At 41.8% G+C, this 17,212-nt stretch overlaps 1 protein-coding gene across 4 annotated transcripts in view; it reads left to right on the top strand.

The window, feature by feature from the left end:
• The window catches only part of LOC124121996 (monocarboxylate transporter 14-like), a 72,345-nt gene that overhangs the window by 43,691 nt on the left and 11,442 nt on the right, over positions 1-17,212 (top strand). For all 4 annotated transcript variants that reach the window (XM_046485137.2, XM_046485139.2, XM_048393995.1 and 1 more), the window contains 3 exons: positions 12,619-13,103; positions 14,436-14,579; positions 15,940-16,905. In XM_046485137.2, coding sequence (XP_046341093.1) covers positions 12,833-13,103; positions 14,436-14,579; positions 15,940-16,905 — 1,381 coding nt within the window. In that variant the 5' untranslated portion in view covers positions 12,619-12,832. The remainder of the gene's footprint in view (positions 1-12,618; positions 13,104-14,435; positions 14,580-15,939; positions 16,906-17,212) is intronic.

Here is a 17,212-nt window from a genome sequence, read left to right as displayed (position 1 = left end):
ATCCACCTTGTTGTAAGACATCCACCTTGTTGTAAGACATCTACCTTGTTGTAAGACATCTACCTGTGTAATAGGATATCTACCTGTGTAGTAAGACATCTACCTTGTTGTAAGACATCTACCTTGTTGTAAGACATCCACCTTGTTGTAAGACATCTACCTTGTTGTAAGACATCCACCTTGTTGTAAGAAATCTACCGTGTTGTAAGACATCCACCTTGTTGTAAGACATCCACCTTGTTGTAAGACATCTACCTTGTTGTAAGACATCTACCTTGTTGTAAGACATCCACCTTGTTGTAAGACATCTACCTTGTTGTAAGACATCTACCTGTGTAATAGGATATCTACCTGTGTAGTAAGACATCTACCTTGTTGTAAGACATCTACCTTGTTGTAAGACATCTACCTTGTTGTAAGACATCCACCTTGTTGTAAGACATCTACCTTGTTGTAAGACATCTACCTGTGTAATAGGATATCTACCTGTGTAGTAAGACATCTACCTTGTTGTAAGACATCTACCTTGTTGTAAGACATCTACCTTGTTGTAAGACATCCACCTTGTTGTAAGACATCTACCTTGTTGTAAGACATCTACCTGTGTAATAGGATATCTACCTGTGTAGTAAGACATCTACCTTGTTGTAAGACATCCACCTTGTTGTAAGACATCTACCTTGTTGTAAGAAATCTACCTTGTTGTAAGACATCTACCTTGTTGTAAGACATCCACCTTGTTGTAAGACATCCACCTTGTTGTAAGACATCTACCTTGTTGTAAGACATCTACCTGTGTAATAGGATATCTACCTGTGTAGTAAGACATCTACCTTGTTGTAAGACATCTACCTTGTTGTAAGACATCCACCTTGTTGTAAGACATCTACCTTGTTGTAAGACATCCACCTTGTTGTAAGAAATCTACCGTGTTGTAAGACATCCACCTTGTTGTAAGACATCTACCTTGTTGTAAGACATCCACCTTGTTGTAAGACATCTACCTTGTTGTAAGACATCCACCTTGTTGTAAGACATCCACCTTGTTGTAAGACATCTACCTTGTTGTAAGACATCTACCTTGTTGTAAGACATCTACCTTGTTGTAAGACATCCACCTTGTTGTAAGACATCCACCTTGTTGTAAGACATCTACCTTGTTGTAAGACATCCACCTTGTTGTAAGAAATCTACCTTGTTGTAAGACATCTACCTTGTTGTAAGACATCTACCTTGTTGTAAGACATCCACCTTGTTGTAAGACATCTACCTTGTTGTAAGACATCCACCTTGTTGTAAGAAATCTACCTGTGTAATAAGACATCCACCTTGTTGTAAGACATCTACCTTGTTGTAAGACATCTACCTGTGTAATAGGATATCTACCTGTGTAGTAAGACATCTACCTGTGTAATAGGATGTCTACCTGTGTAATAGGATATCTACCTGTGTAATAGGATGTCTACCTGTGTAATAGGATATCTACCTGTGTAATAGGATATCTACCTGTGTAATGGGATGTCTACCTGTGTAATAGGATATCTACCTGTGTAATAAGATATCTGCCTGTGTAATAAGACATCTACCTGTGTAATAGGATATCTACCTGTGTAATAAGACATCTACCTGTGTAATAGGATATCTACCTGTGTAATAGGATATCTACCTGTGTAATAAGACATCTACCTGTGTAATAAGACATCTACCTGTGTAATAGGATATCTACCTGTGTAATAAGACATCTACCTGTGTAATAAGACATCTACCTGTGTAATAGGATATCTACCTGTGTAATAGGATATCTACCTGTGTAATAAGACATCTACCTGTGTAATAAGACATCTACCTGTGTAATAGGATATCTACCTGTGTAATAAGACATCTACTTTGTTGTAAGACATCCACCTTGTTGTAAGACATCTACCTTGTTGTAAGACATCCACCTTGTTGTAAGACATCCACCTTGTTGTAAGACATCTACCTTGTTGTAAGACATCCACCTTGTTGTAAGACATCTACCTTGTTGTAAGACATCTACCTTGTTGTAAGACATCTACCTTGTTGTAAGACATCTACCTTGTTGTAAGACATCTACCTTGTTGTAAGACATCCACCTTGTTGTAAGAAATCTACCTTGTTGTAAGACATCTACCTTGTTGTAAGACATCTACCTTGTTGTAAGACATCCACCTTGTTGTAAGACATCCACCTTGTTGTAAGACATCTACCTTGTTGTAAGACATCTACCTGTGTAATAGGATATCTACCTGTGTAGTAAGACATCTACCTTGTTGTAAGACATCTACCTTGTTGTAAGACATCCACCTTGTTGTAAGACATCTACCTTGTTGTAAGACATCCACCTTGTTGTAAGAAATCTACCGTGTTGTAAGACATCCACCTTGTTGTAAGACATCTACCTTGTTGTAAGACATCCACCTTGTTGTAAGAAATCTACCGTGTTGTAAGACATCCACCTTGTTGTAAGACATCTACCTTGTTGTAAGACATCCACCTTGTTGTAAGAAATCTACCGTGTTGTAAGACATCCACCTTGTTGTAAGACATCCACCTTGTTGTAAGACATCTACCTTGTTGTAAGACATCCACCTTGTTGTAAGACATCCACCTTGTTGTAAGACATCTACCTTGTTGTAAGACATCTACCTTGTTGTAAGACATCTACCTTGTTGTAAGACATCTACCTTGTTGTAAGACATCTACCTTGTTGTAAGACATCTACCTTGTTGTAAGACATCTACCTTGTTGTAAGACATCCACCTTGTTGTAAGACATCCACCTTGTTGTAAGACATCTACCTTGTTGTAAGACATCTACCTGTGTAATAGGATATCTACCTGTGTAGTAAGACATCTACCTTGTTGTAAGACATCTACCTTGTTGTAAGACATCCACCTTGTTGTAAGACATCCACCTTGTTGTAAGACATCTACCTTGTTGTAAGACATCTACCTTGTTGTAAGACATCTACCTTGTTGTAAGACATCCACCTTGTTGTAAGACATCCACCTTGTTGTAAGACATCTACCTTGTTGTAAGACATCCACCTTGTTGTAAGAAATCTACCTTGTTGTAAGACATCTACCTTGTTGTAAGACATCTACCTTGTTGTAAGACATCCACCTTGTTGTAAGACATCCACCTTGTTGTAAGACATCTACCTTGTTGTAAGACATCTACCTGTGTAATAGGATATCTACCTGTGTAGTAAGACATCTACCTTGTTGTAAGACATCTACCTTGTTGTAAGACATCCACCTTGTTGTAAGACATCTACCTTGTTGTAAGACATCCACCTTGTTGTAAGAAATCTACCGTGTTGTAAGACATCCACCTTGTTGTAAGACATCCACCTTGTTGTAAGACATCTACCTTGTTGTAAGACATCTACCTTGTTGTAAGACATCCACCTTGTTGTAAGACATCTACCTTGTTGTAAGACATCTACCTGTGTAATAGGATATCTACCTGTGTAGTAAGACATCTACCTTGTTGTAAGACATCTACCTTGTTGTAAGACATCTACCTTGTTGTAAGACATCCACCTTGTTGTAAGACATCTACCTTGTTGTAAGACATCTACCTGTGTAATAGGATATCTACCTGTGTAGTAAGACATCTACCTTGTTGTAAGACATCTACCTTGTTGTAAGACATCTACCTTGTTGTAAGACATCCACCTTGTTGTAAGACATCTACCTTGTTGTAAGACATCTACCTGTGTAATAGGATATCTACCTGTGTAGTAAGACATCTACCTTGTTGTAAGACATCCACCTTGTTGTAAGACATCTACCTTGTTGTAAGAAATCTACCTTGTTGTAAGACATCTACCTTGTTGTAAGACATCCACCTTGTTGTAAGACATCCACCTTGTTGTAAGACATCTACCTTGTTGTAAGACATCTACCTGTGTAATAGGATATCTACCTGTGTAGTAAGACATCTACCTTGTTGTAAGACATCTACCTTGTTGTAAGACATCCACCTTGTTGTAAGACATCTACCTTGTTGTAAGACATCCACCTTGTTGTAAGAAATCTACCGTGTTGTAAGACATCCACCTTGTTGTAAGACATCTACCTTGTTGTAAGACATCCACCTTGTTGTAAGACATCTACCTTGTTGTAAGACATCCACCTTGTTGTAAGACATCCACCTTGTTGTAAGACATCTACCTTGTTGTAAGACATCTACCTTGTTGTAAGACATCTACCTTGTTGTAAGACATCCACCTTGTTGTAAGACATCCACCTTGTTGTAAGACATCTACCTTGTTGTAAGACATCCACCTTGTTGTAAGAAATCTACCTTGTTGTAAGACATCTACCTTGTTGTAAGACATCTACCTTGTTGTAAGACATCCACCTTGTTGTAAGACATCTACCTTGTTGTAAGACATCCACCTTGTTGTAAGAAATCTACCTGTGTAATAAGACATCCACCTTGTTGTAAGACATCTACCTTGTTGTAAGACATCTACCTGTGTAATAGGATATCTACCTGTGTAGTAAGACATCTACCTTGTTGTAAGACATCTACCTTGTTGTAAGACATCCACCTTGTTGTAAGACATCTACCTTGTTGTAAGACATCCACCTTGTTGTAAGAAATCTACCGTGTTGTAAGACATCCACCTTGTTGTAAGACATCTACCTTGTTGTAAGACATCTACCTTGTTGTAAGACATCCACCTTGTTGTAAGACATCTACCGTGTTGTAAGACATCCACCTTGTTGTAAGACATCTACCTTGTTGTAAGACATCCACCTTGTTGTAAGACATCCACCTTGTTGTAAGACATCTACCTTGTTGTAAGACATCTACCTTGTTGTAAGACATCCACCTTGTTGTAAGACATCTACCTTGTTGTAAGACATCCACCTTGTTGTAAGAAATCTACCTGTGTAATAAGACATCCACCTTGTTGTAAGACATCTACCTTGTTGTAAGACATCTACCTGTGTAATAGGATATCTACCTGTGTAGTAAGACATCTACCTTGTTGTAAGACATCTACCTTGTTGTAAGACATCTACTTTGTTGTAAGACATCTACCTTGTTGTAAGACATCTACCTTGTTGTAAGACATCTACTTTGTTGTAAGACATCCACCTTGTTGTAAGACATCCACCTTGTTGTAAGACATCTACCTTGTTGTAAGACATCTACCTTGTTGTAAGACATCCACCTTGTTGTAAGACATCTACCTTGTTGTAAGACATCCACCTTGTTGTAAGACATCTACCTTGTTGTAAGACATCTACCTTGTTGTAAGACATCCACCTTGTTGTAAGACATCCACCTTGTTGTAAGACATCTACCTTGTTGTAAGACATCCACCTTGTTGTAAGACATCTACCTTGTTGTAAGACATCTACCGTGTTGTAAGACATCTACCTTGTTGTAAGACATCTACCGTGTTGTAAGACATCTACCTTGTTGTAAGACATCTACCTTGTTGTAAGACATCCACCTTGTTGTAAGACATCCACCTTGTTGTAAGACATCCACCTTGTTGTAAGACATCTACCGTGTTGAAAGACATCTACCTTGTTGTAAGACATCTACCGTGTTGTAAGACATCTACCTTGTTGTAAGACATCTACCTGTGTAATAAGACATCTACCTTGTTGTAAGACATCTACCGTGTTGTAAGACATCTACCTTGTTGTAAGACATCTACCTTGTTGTAAGACATCCACCTTGTTGTAAGACATCCACCTTGTTGTAAGACATCTACCGTGTTGTAAGACATCTACCTTGTTGTAAGACATCTACCGTGTTGTAAGACATCTACCGTGTTGTAAGACATCTACCTGTGTAATAAGACATCTACCTTGTTGTAAGACATCTACCGTGTTGTAAGACATCTACCTTGTTGTAAGACATCTACCTTGTTGTAAGACATCTACCTTGTTGTAAGACATCTACCTGTGTAATAGGATATCTACCTGTGTAACAGGATATCTACCTGTGTAATAGGATATCTACCTTGTTGTAAGACATCTACCGTGTTGTAAGACATCTACCTTGTTGTAAGACATCCACCTTGTTGTAAGACATCCACCTTGTTGTAAGACATCCACCTTGTTGTACGACATCTACCTTGTTGTAAGACATCTACCTTGTTGTAAGACATCTACCTTGTTGTAAGACATCTACCGTGTTGTAAGACATCTACCTTGTTGTAAGACATCTACCTTGTTGTAAGACATCTACCTTGTTGTAAGACATCCACCTGTGTAATAAGACATCTACCGTGTTGTAAGACATCTACCTTGTTGTAAGACATCTACCGTGTTGTAAGACATCTACCTTGTTGTAAGACATCTACCTTGTTGTAAGACATCCACCTTGTTGTAAGACATCCACCTTGTTGTACGACATCTACCTTGTTGTAAGACATCTACCGTGTTGTAAGACATCTACCTTGTTGTAAGACATCCACCTTGTTGTAAGACATCCACCTTGTTGTAAGACATCTACCTTGTTGTAAGACATCTACCTGTGTAATAAGACATCTACCTGTGTAATAAGACATCTACCTGTGTAATAAGACATCTACCTGTGTAATAAGACATCTACCTTGTTGTAAGACATCTACCGTGTTGTAAGACATCTACCGTGTTGTAAGACATCTACCTGTGTAATAAGACATCTACCTTGTTGTAAGACATCTACCTTGTTGTAAGACATCTACCTTGTTGTAAGACATCTACCTTGTTGTAAGACATCTACCTTGTTGTAAGACATCTACCTGTGTAATAGGATATCTACCTGTGTAATAAGACATCTACCTTGTTGTAAGACATCTACCTTGTTGTAAGACATCTACCTTGTTGTAAGACATCTACCTTGTTGTAAGACATCTACCGTGTTGTAAGACATCTACCTTGTTGTAAGACATCTACCTTGTTGTAAGACATCTACCTTGTTGTAAGACATCCACCTTGTTGTAAGACATCTACCGTGTTGTAAGACATCTACCGTGTTGTAAGACATCTACCTTGTTGTAAGACATCTACCTTGTTGTAAGACATCTACCTTGTTGTAAGACATCTACCTTGTTGTAAGACATCTACCGTGTTGTAAGACATCTACCTGTGTAATAAGACATCTACCTGTGTAATAAGACATCTACCTTGTTGTAAGACATCTACCGTGTTGTAAGACATCTACCTTGTTGTAGGACATCTACCTTGTTGTAAGACATCTACCTTGTTGTAAGACATCTACCTTGTTGTAAGACATCTACCGTGTTGTAAGACATCTACCTGTGTAATAAGATATCTACCTTGTTGTAAGACATCTACCTGTGTAATAAGACATCTACCTTGTTGTAAGACATCTACCGTGTTGTAAGACATCTACCTTGTTGTAAGACATCTACCTTGTTGTAAGACATCTACCTTGTTGTAAGACATCTACCTTGTTGTAAGACATCTACCGTGTTGTAAGACATCTACCTGTGTAATAAGACATCTACCTTGTTGTAAGACATCTACCTTGTTGTAAGACATCTACCTTGTTGTACGACATCTACCTTGTTGTACGACATGACCTGTGCTATCAGATCGACCTGTTCGTAGATACGAGTGTGAGGCATGCCATCAGCTGGAGCTTGTAGGTCGTGCTTTGTCTGCCGACTCAGCAGTCTGTGCTGTCAGTTTCATTGTGAGTGCGACGTGACATGAATGTTTTATGAGGGCGGTTAAGAAAACATTGATGAAGAGCATCAAAGCTCCCCGCCATATGTGATGACTCAGATATGACTCATAATTATGATGTTACTGATGTGAACAATTAATATTTCGTGCATGGCAAATTAAACGGTAGGAGATGTTGCTCGGATGTAGGACACGGAGCTTCTGCATGGCACAAGTGAAAGGTATGAAGTCGCATAATTATATATACCACACATTAGACAAGGCAGGTATGCTCAAAAAATATATAATTTGCTCCATTTGCATATGGCGGCTGTAGTTTAAAAAAAAGGGTAAATATACTACTCAAAAGAAGTTAAGGATCACCCGATTCTTTCATATTGGTAATGTTAATCTGTCATGGCATGAGAGATTAACTATTGTTATATGAAAGAATCGGGTGATACATGTTTAAAGGGTAATTGGGAATATATATCAATTCAAAATATTGCTATGACAAGAAATATAATGAATAAGAACTTTTTTATTACATGTACACAACATTTCAGGGCCACAGGGGGCGGTCGGGTAGCCTAGTGGTTAAAGCGTTCGCTCGTCACACCGACATCTTCCCGAGGCAGGAGAGTTAACTGACATTAAAAGTCCAGTTTCCACCCTTGCCGAACTAGGCTGGAATTACTGGGCTTGATCGTAGCGCCACCAGGGGCTATTACCAGTTATGTCCCTTCTAAGCCTCTCCTATGGACCAATCAGATTCCACCTCTCGCATCACTTGCGTTTGCTTCATTCAAAATGGTGGCGCCGAGTCAGGACGATCTGATCGATAATCAAGATCTATACTGTGATAAAACGGGTCTTACATCGCGAAATGCATCAAATCACGTGAGCACCTTGATTAAAACATGAAAAGATTTGGAAAATATCTGCTGACAACGAGTTGACGGTGCACATGTTTTGCAAATCCTGCAATCGACCGAAATCTGCACGACGGTTTTCGAACCGGATTTGGATTTCGGTGCGCGATTTTGATTGGACTATGCATAGACTCGTTAGTCCAGCCAAAATGTAACTCCATAATACCAGCCTAGTTCGGCAAGGGTGGAAACTGGACTTTTATAGTCAGTTAACTCTCTTGCCTCGGGAAGATGCACGCCGAAGACCCGGGTTCGATTCCCGACATGGGTACAATGTGTGAAGCCCATTTCTGGGTTCCCCCGCCGTGATATTGCGTGAACATTGCTAAAAGCGGCGTAAAACCATACTCAATCACTCACTCAGGTCTACATCCTGTCTCTTCATCAGACACACATGGCTATCGCTTTCTTGTAATCAAACTACCCGTGTTGCGATACAACAGGTGTTCAAGTCTCCATTATTGTTTTACAGTTATGATAATAGGTACATGTACGGTGTCACGTACTTGTGAGTTGTTCACCTCGAGCTGCGACCTTGGCCTTGTGAGATATACGGTGTAATTGTTACCTGTCGAGCGGACTTCACTTGAGACAGTTGCGGTATGGTCACGTGACACGAAGTACCTCACACAATCAGTCATATTTCACCTTGAAGCACGTGCATGTTGAACACGCGACAGCGGTAGCCGACTCTCCTATTGTTTTCCGACCGCTCAGCCCAGGGCATGGTACTCACTTCGTCAACCTGTCGGGGATTTAACTATAAGGGCAGATGCACTTTATCATTGAAAATTCGTTCTAGATTGTTAGCTCACCTTGACATGGTTAAATTTTGAGTCTTCGTAAATTCTGTCTTCACACGCTACTATAAAGGACACAACAGGGTCATATTCACTTAAAATGCCCTTAAGGTGAAGGCCAAGATCACAGATGATCATACAAACAGCTTATGACCCCAATTTTATTTTGGGTTTGAAAGGATAATCGCAGTCGATTGTCTCAAGATGTGGACTTTATTGAACGTTAATTACAGGTCAGTGTAACCAGAATGCAAAGCGATTGTTAAGAAAGTGCGTCGATTAAAAAGACCAAAATGTGTTTGGCTTTGTTCTTGAAAGTTTATATATTAAACATTAATTCATTTTTGAAGCTTCTTTTTTGTTTTATGGATTTTTTAAAAATAATTTGTAAAGTACAATTCCTTTACTTTAGTACTTTCCTGGGTTAATTCAACATTTATATTGTCTGAATTATGCATAAGCATTTGGTTTCCGAAAACGTATAAAGAAGCAAGGTGAACGTTTGTCTTTGAAGATCAGAAGCATTATCAGTAATAATAATCATAATCATAATATTAATATTAATAATAGGCCATTTATATTGCACGTTTTTTTCCAACCACCCAGGGGCATGCTCGAAGCGCTATTATTACCCCGGTCACAGGATCAGTGTGCACTCGAAAATTATTCTCAGCTCCTTGCGGAGTATACAGCCCAAGCTACCTGTTAGACGCCAGAAGGTCTCTGTAGCAATTTCCCGGTCTCTGTGTGTCCATGTCCCAGTCTCTGTGTGTGTCAATGTCCCGGTCTCTGTGTGTCAATGTCCCGGTCTCTGTAGCAATTTCCCGGTCTCTGTGTGTCCATGTCCCAGTGTCTGTGTGTGTCCATGTCCCGGTCTCTGTGTGTCAATGTCCCGGTCTCTGTAGCAATTTCACGGTCTCTGTGTGTCCATGTCCCAGTCTCCGTGTGTGTCAATGTCCAGGTCTCTGTGTGTCCATGTCCCAGTCTCTGTGTGTGTCCATGTCCCGGTCTCTGTGTGTCAATGTCCCGGTCTCTGTAGCAATTTCCCGGTCTCTGTGTGTCCATGTCCCAGTCTCCGTGTGTGTCAATGTCCAGGTCTCTGTGTGTCCATGTCCCAGTCTCTGTGTGTGTCAATGTCCCGGTCTCTGTGTGTCCATGTCCCAGTCTCTGTGTGTGTCAATGTCCAGGTCTCTGTGTGTCCATGTCCCGGTCTCTGTGTGTCAATGTCCCGGTCTCTGTGTGTCAATGTCCAGGTCTCTGTGTGTCCATGTCCCGGTCTCTGTGTGTCAATGTCCCGGTCTCTGTGTGTCAATGTCCCGGTCTCTGTAGCAATTTCCCGGTCTCTGTGTGTCCATGTCCCAGTCTCCGTGTGTGTCAATGTCCAGGTCTCTGTGTGTCCATGTCCCAGTCTCTGTGTGTGTCAATGTCCCGGTCTCTGTGTGTCCATGTCCCAGTCTCTGTGTGTGTCAATGTCCAGGTCTCTGTGTGTCCATGTCCCGGTCTCTGTGTGTCAATGTCCCGGTCTCTGTGTGTCAATGTCCAGGTCTCTGTGTGTCCATGTCCCGGTCTCTGTGTGTCAATGTCCCGGTCTCTGTGTGTCAATGTCCCGGTCTCTGTGTGTCAATGTCCAGGTCTCTGTAGCAATTTCCCGGTCTATGTGTGTCCATGTCCCAGTCTCTGTGTGTCAATGCCCCGAAGTGCAGATTTTTGTCTTGGGCTTTATTTGAATATTTTTCGAACAGGTATTTGAATATTTTTCGAACGGGTATTTAAATATTTTTCCAAAAGGTATTTGAATATTTTTCCAACGGGTATTTGAATATTTTTCCAACGGGTATTTGAATATTCTTCCAACGAGTATTTGAATATTTTTTTCAACAGGTATTTGAATATTTTTCCAACAGGTATTTGAATATTTTTCCAACAGTTTATTGGGGGCTAAGGTGTATATATATGATTCAACCGTCTGGAGTACTTGACCTCCCTCGCTCCCTCCCTCGCAGTGCCCATTGTGATGCATCGTACTGGTATTAATGACATACACCCAGTACCGTCAGAACTCTAGCACAGATACAGTCAGTATGCATGTCACTGACACTGGGATAGGTTGGTATTGGTTTCATGTGTACTGAAGTTCAAAGCGTATACTGTTCAATGACTATGCACATTTCCTTGCAAATAAAACCTTTAAGGTTTAAACAGCAGACCTGTAAGGGAAATTTGTGTCCGTGTGATATTTATTCGTTTGTGAGGAAATTTGTGTCCGTGGTCGAGGGGAAATAGTGTCCATGTAAAAGAAGAATGTGTCGTGTAAGAGGGGAATGTGTCGTGTGAGGCGAATGTGTCGTGTAAGAGGGGAATGTGTCGTGTTTGAGGGGAATGTGTCGTGTAAGAGGGGAATGTGTCGTGTGTGAGGGGAATGTGTCCATGTAAGAGGGGAATGTGTCGTGTGTGAGGGGAATGTGTCGTGTGTGAGAGGAATTTGTCGTGTGTGAGGGGAATGTGTTTGAGGGGAATGTGTCGTGTTTGAGAGGAATGTGTCGTGTGTTAGGGGAATGTGTCCATACGTGAGGGGAATGTGTCTGTGTGTGAGGGGAATGTGTCGTGTGTGAGAGGAATGTGTCTGTGTGTGAGAGGAATGTGTCCATATGTGAGGGGAATGTGTCTGTGTGTGAGAGGAATGTGTCGTGTGTGAGGGGAATGTGTCCGTGTGTGGGGAATGTGTCGTGTGTGAGGGGAATGTGTCCATATGTGAGGGGAATGTGTCTGTGTGTGAGGGGAATGTGTCGTGTGTGAGGGGAATGTGTCGTGTGTAAGGGGAATGTGTGCGTGTGTGAGGGGATTGTGTCTGTGTGTGAGGGGAATGTGTCCATATGTGAGAGATATATGTCGGCGTTTGAGACGAAATGCTGACACAACACACCACATGACGCTTCTCAACATGTAGGGCCGTTTACGTCACCCCGGGGCCGCATGGTTGACTATAAATGAATTGAAGAAAAATAATAGTTCACCGTGTACTCAGCTTGCACTTCTAGAGCAGCACACAATATACGTGGGAATGCTACCTTCTGTTTTGGGTGTCGGGTTAACCCAGTTCGTCCACTCTTGACCTTTGCTTGGACTTAAACGTTAGGGTTTGACCCTTAAAGACAAGATGCCAAGCAGGTGACAAGATGATTTATTACTATAACATTTATCCATGTTATTTTGCAGGAACCTGTCTACGACATTACGACTCCGAAAAGGACATGACGTTTGGATGACCGCACCTACAAATCTCGTTTAAACGAGATTTGAATTTTTCCCGTTCGAAGTCTCGGTTAAATGAGATTTGAGCCCTTTCACTCTCCAGTTGTCCCATGTGAGCGGATATCTCGTTGAAGCTATATAACGTTAAAGTGAAGAGGTCGGTAGACAAGGAGACAAAATGCCAAGTAAAGAGAAAAAAAACGGTCTACAAAATGGCCAGGATGAATACATGGCGTCTACAAATGAAGTTGATGCGTATATTCCCACACCGCCGGACGGAGGATGGGGCTGGGTGATCGTCGCCGCGTCTCTCGTCTGCAACATCATCGTGGACGGCATCGGGTACACGTTTGGTATATTCTTGTTGGAGTTCACAACATTCTTCAAGGAGTCCAAGAGTAAAGTGGCGCTGGTTGGTTCTGTCCAGGTTGGAACCTACTTGTGCGTAGGTAGGTACGGGGCAACCTGCGTCTTATACTCCATGTGTTCCAAACATAAGCCTAGATTTCAGGGTAAGGGAGGCGCTCAGTGTCGCAAACATGTGATCAGACATGACGTCATTGGAATAGTGTTCGAGTGAGTGAATTGGGTTTAACGCCGATTTTAACAATATTACAGTTTATCGCGGCGTGTCGGCTTAATGTGGGAGGAAAGCCCGAAGTGATGCAGGTCTCAGACGTTTATCACTTCGGTGAAACCCACGAGCACGGGTATGGTGCTGACAAACCTAGAAACATAATCGGGGCGAACAGGGATTCGAACCCACAATCATAGGTTTCTGGCGTGCCCAAGGGACGCACCTCTGCACAGCGAATCGCGGCGCCTTAGACGACTGGGCCACCCGTACCCCACCATAGGAATAGATTGTCATTGGATGCTACCACTGTAACCATTTCCGGACATCAGTTGTCTTTTGGTCTTTGGTACTCTGTCGTAAGACTTGACAGAGTTCGGATCTAATGATCCCAATGTCTAAGTACGAATAGTATTTGTAGACTATTTTTAGATTGTTATTAAATTACCACCTGGTAGTTACTACGATGTCAAAGAACGTACCGTATTTCCTCTATTAGAGGCCCGGGCTTCTATTTATTTCGGACAAGCCTTTGACCCGGCGTCTATTGGAGGCCCGGCTTCTATTGATACCCCTATTTCACTATGACCACGAATGAAAGGGATCATTAATTGATCGACCCGGCGTCTATTAGAGGCCCGGTGTCTATTTTTTGCACGGAACAATTGACCCGGCTTCTATGAGAGGATATACGGTACATGCCTTGTTTTTGAGACAAATGTAAACTAAACGTTTGCCATGCGTTGGTATTCCGGTAATAGAGTGAGTATGGTTTTACGCCGCTTTTAGCAATATTCCAGCAATATCACGGCGGGGGACACAAGAAATGGGCTTCACACATTGTACCCATGTTGGGAATCGAAAGCGGGCCTTTGGCGTGACGAGCGAACGCTAACCACTAGGCTACCCGACCGCCCCATTCCGGGTTAAGAACTGATCCCCAGCAACATATGCTTGAAGTTCAAGGCCGCTAAATGGATCAGCGGTAATGTCTGTTGAATGGGCTCCCTGGTCGAGACTCCATTATTTTCAGACGCCACGATTTATCAGATAATTAGACATTTGTATCGAACCTTGCTTGCTAGACTAGATACGCCCCAGTTGACTAGCTCTAGCTCTAGCTCTGATTTGATCACATGTCATAATATCATTAAACTATTTTTTTTAAAAAAGCATTAACCAATCAGATTATTTTTTTTCATTCTAGGGCCAATCGTTAGCGCCCTTACAAACAAGTTCGGATGTCGGCCCGTGTGCATGGCCGGCAGTGTCATAGCAACCATAGGCTTCGCCGTCAGCACATTCTCTCCAAATGTGGAAATCCTGATTCTCACTTACGGCGTCATTGGAGGTAAGTTGGCATGCACTTTACATGCGGAGCGGCGAATACGTGACCCCGCGAACACGGAAGTAGCGAATGGCTTGACATCTAACCTAGGCCTGAAACTTACTCTCCTTGTCTATGATGTCATACTTGAGATGACGTCATATTGTCATGACGTCATGTTTATTTGATGCCCGTGTTATTCTTGTATTTCGTACGTGTTGCGTCCTTTAGTACCTCATTGACAATTTGATATTGATATTTGATATAGAGGATATTCAAAGTGTCGAGTGACGGGGGAAAATTTTCTTGAAAATATCTCCTTTCCCACCGTCACTCGTTGAGAAAAAACATTATATTTCACAAGACACATGGAATATCCTATTTATTATATACTTTTTGTGTAGTTGTCTGCCGGAGAATTAAATAGTTCATTACAAATATAAAACCTTGAAACGTAAATTCTCCCTACCTAACACACATGGACGGTTCACTACTCCTTGTATTTGCAACGTAAAAAGTACTTTCGTGTTTGCAAAATCTTAAAAAATGAGACCGCTCTTGGAAGCGAAAGAATACACGCTGATAAAGTAACAAAAATAGCACTTTGGGAAACAAACAGTCTCGATTGACGAGTTAAATGATAAATTTACAGTTTATAACAAAACATTTTCAAGAGAATAACAAACGATGAGAAGCGATATTAACTCCATGAATGACTATCTGTCATTATTTTCCCTTGTTAAAGTGGAACTAACGTCAAATTGACGTCAACAGTTTGTGTTCGGGCTAAACGCTAGATAAAGGGAGACCATTTGAGGGGAGGTAATTCTTGTATGACAATAGTTCCGTCAAAGTGTTATGTTCATTGCAACGAGTAGTCGTAAGTAAGTGTGGTGTTTCGCCGCTTTTAGCAATATTCCAGCAATATCACTGCGGGGGACACCAGAAATGGTACACCACATTGTACCCATGTCGGGATTCGAACCCAGGTCTTCGGCGCGACGAACGAACGCTTTAACCTCTAGGATACCCGACCGCCCCTCACTGCAAGGAAAATATCACCTCTCTCAACTTCGGAAAACCCAGCCTTTCACACTGAAGTATATGATAAATATGTTTTTTTTAATTAAAACAAATTTTTTTAAAGTATTTTTTATTTAAATCACCTGACAACAATGTATTTTATGTGGCTCATAAGTTTTCAAGTCTGAAGCATCATTATCTCTTTAAAGCCTTTTCGGGGACAAGTTTTTATTTCCGAGAGAATCGTGAATAATTTAGACGTGCCATACTACGTGGTTACCACCACATTAATTGAATATTATGTTCGAAATATATTTGGATTCATAGCATTTTATGTCTGGCTGTGTTGGTGTTGTTTCAGGGTTCGGTTTCGGCATGATGTACCTTCCCGCCATCGTTAGTGTGGGGTTCTACTTCGAGAAGAAGCGAGCCATTGCTACTGGTATCGGCGTGTGCGGGTCGGGAGTTGGGATGTTCATATTCGCCCCATTCTCTCGCTACTTACTCGACACCCTAGAGTGGAAGAGCGCGCTTCTAATCCTATCAGGAATTGTTTTTAACGGCATGGTGTGCGGCATGTTGATGCGCCCCCTGGCGGCGCCAGGTAAGAAGAAACCCAAGGAGAACGTGACTGATATGATTTCTAAATCAAAGCCTATCGTGAAAAATAAATTCTTAGTCTTGGACTCCGCTAAGCCAACAAGTGGCGCAGCTTACTCCTCGGTTCCAAATATGGCAATGCATTCAACCCGCACAGAAGACAATTCCACATCAAAGAGTAAGGACAAACCTATTGATGCTTCCAAATACATAGCATCTATCCCTGATGACGATTTGGACAGGGCGGAAGTGGAACCTCTTGTCCAAAAAATTGGATTTTTGGACGTGGAGGACAGGATTCACCAAAGCAGCCCCCGTCGTGCTCACGACTTAACATTTATATCCGAAGCCAACTTAAACAAGATCAAGACGGACCTGTCTCGCCCGATGTACCGGAAGGACATCTTCTACAGCGGCAGCATTATGAACATCCAACAGTTCAAGTCGCAGCCGGACATGAAAGACTACATCCGCAGCGTGACGAGCATACCCAGCATGCACATGGAGAAGACGTGCTTCACGTGCGAGTGGATACCCAAACCTGCACGTGACACGCTGTCTGAGATGCTTGACGTCAAGCTCCTGAAGAACCCAACCTTCCTCCTCATCTGTTTCGGCAACGTCTTGGCGATGTTGGGCTTCTACGTACCCTTCGTCTACATCGTGGACCGCGCTATCTCGCTGGAGATCGACGAATCGAAGGCAGCTTTTCTTCTGTCCATCATAGGTACGTCTCAACACTAGGCATTGAACCCGTGAAGATCCGGGGTAGAATAGGTCTTCAGCAACCCATGTTTGCCGTTAAAGGCGACTATGCTTGGCGTAAGAGGCGACTAACGGGATCGGGTGGTCGGGCTCGCTGACTTGGTTGATGCATGTCATCGTATCTCAATTGCGTGGATCGATGCTCATGATATTAATCACTGGATTGTCTGATCCAGACTCGATTATTTACAGACCGCCATCATACAGCTGGAATATTGCTGAGTGCGACGTTAAACAACAAACAAACAAACAACATATAATGACAACAA

The sequence above is a fragment of the Haliotis rufescens genome, unplaced genomic scaffold, assembly GCF_023055435.1.
Source record: "Haliotis rufescens isolate VD_foot unplaced genomic scaffold, xgHalRufe1.0.p SCAF_126, whole genome shotgun sequence".
Taxonomy (NCBI): Eukaryota; Metazoa; Mollusca; class Gastropoda; order Lepetellida; family Haliotidae; genus Haliotis; species Haliotis rufescens.
This window is presented reverse-complemented; position numbering and strand designations above follow the sequence as displayed.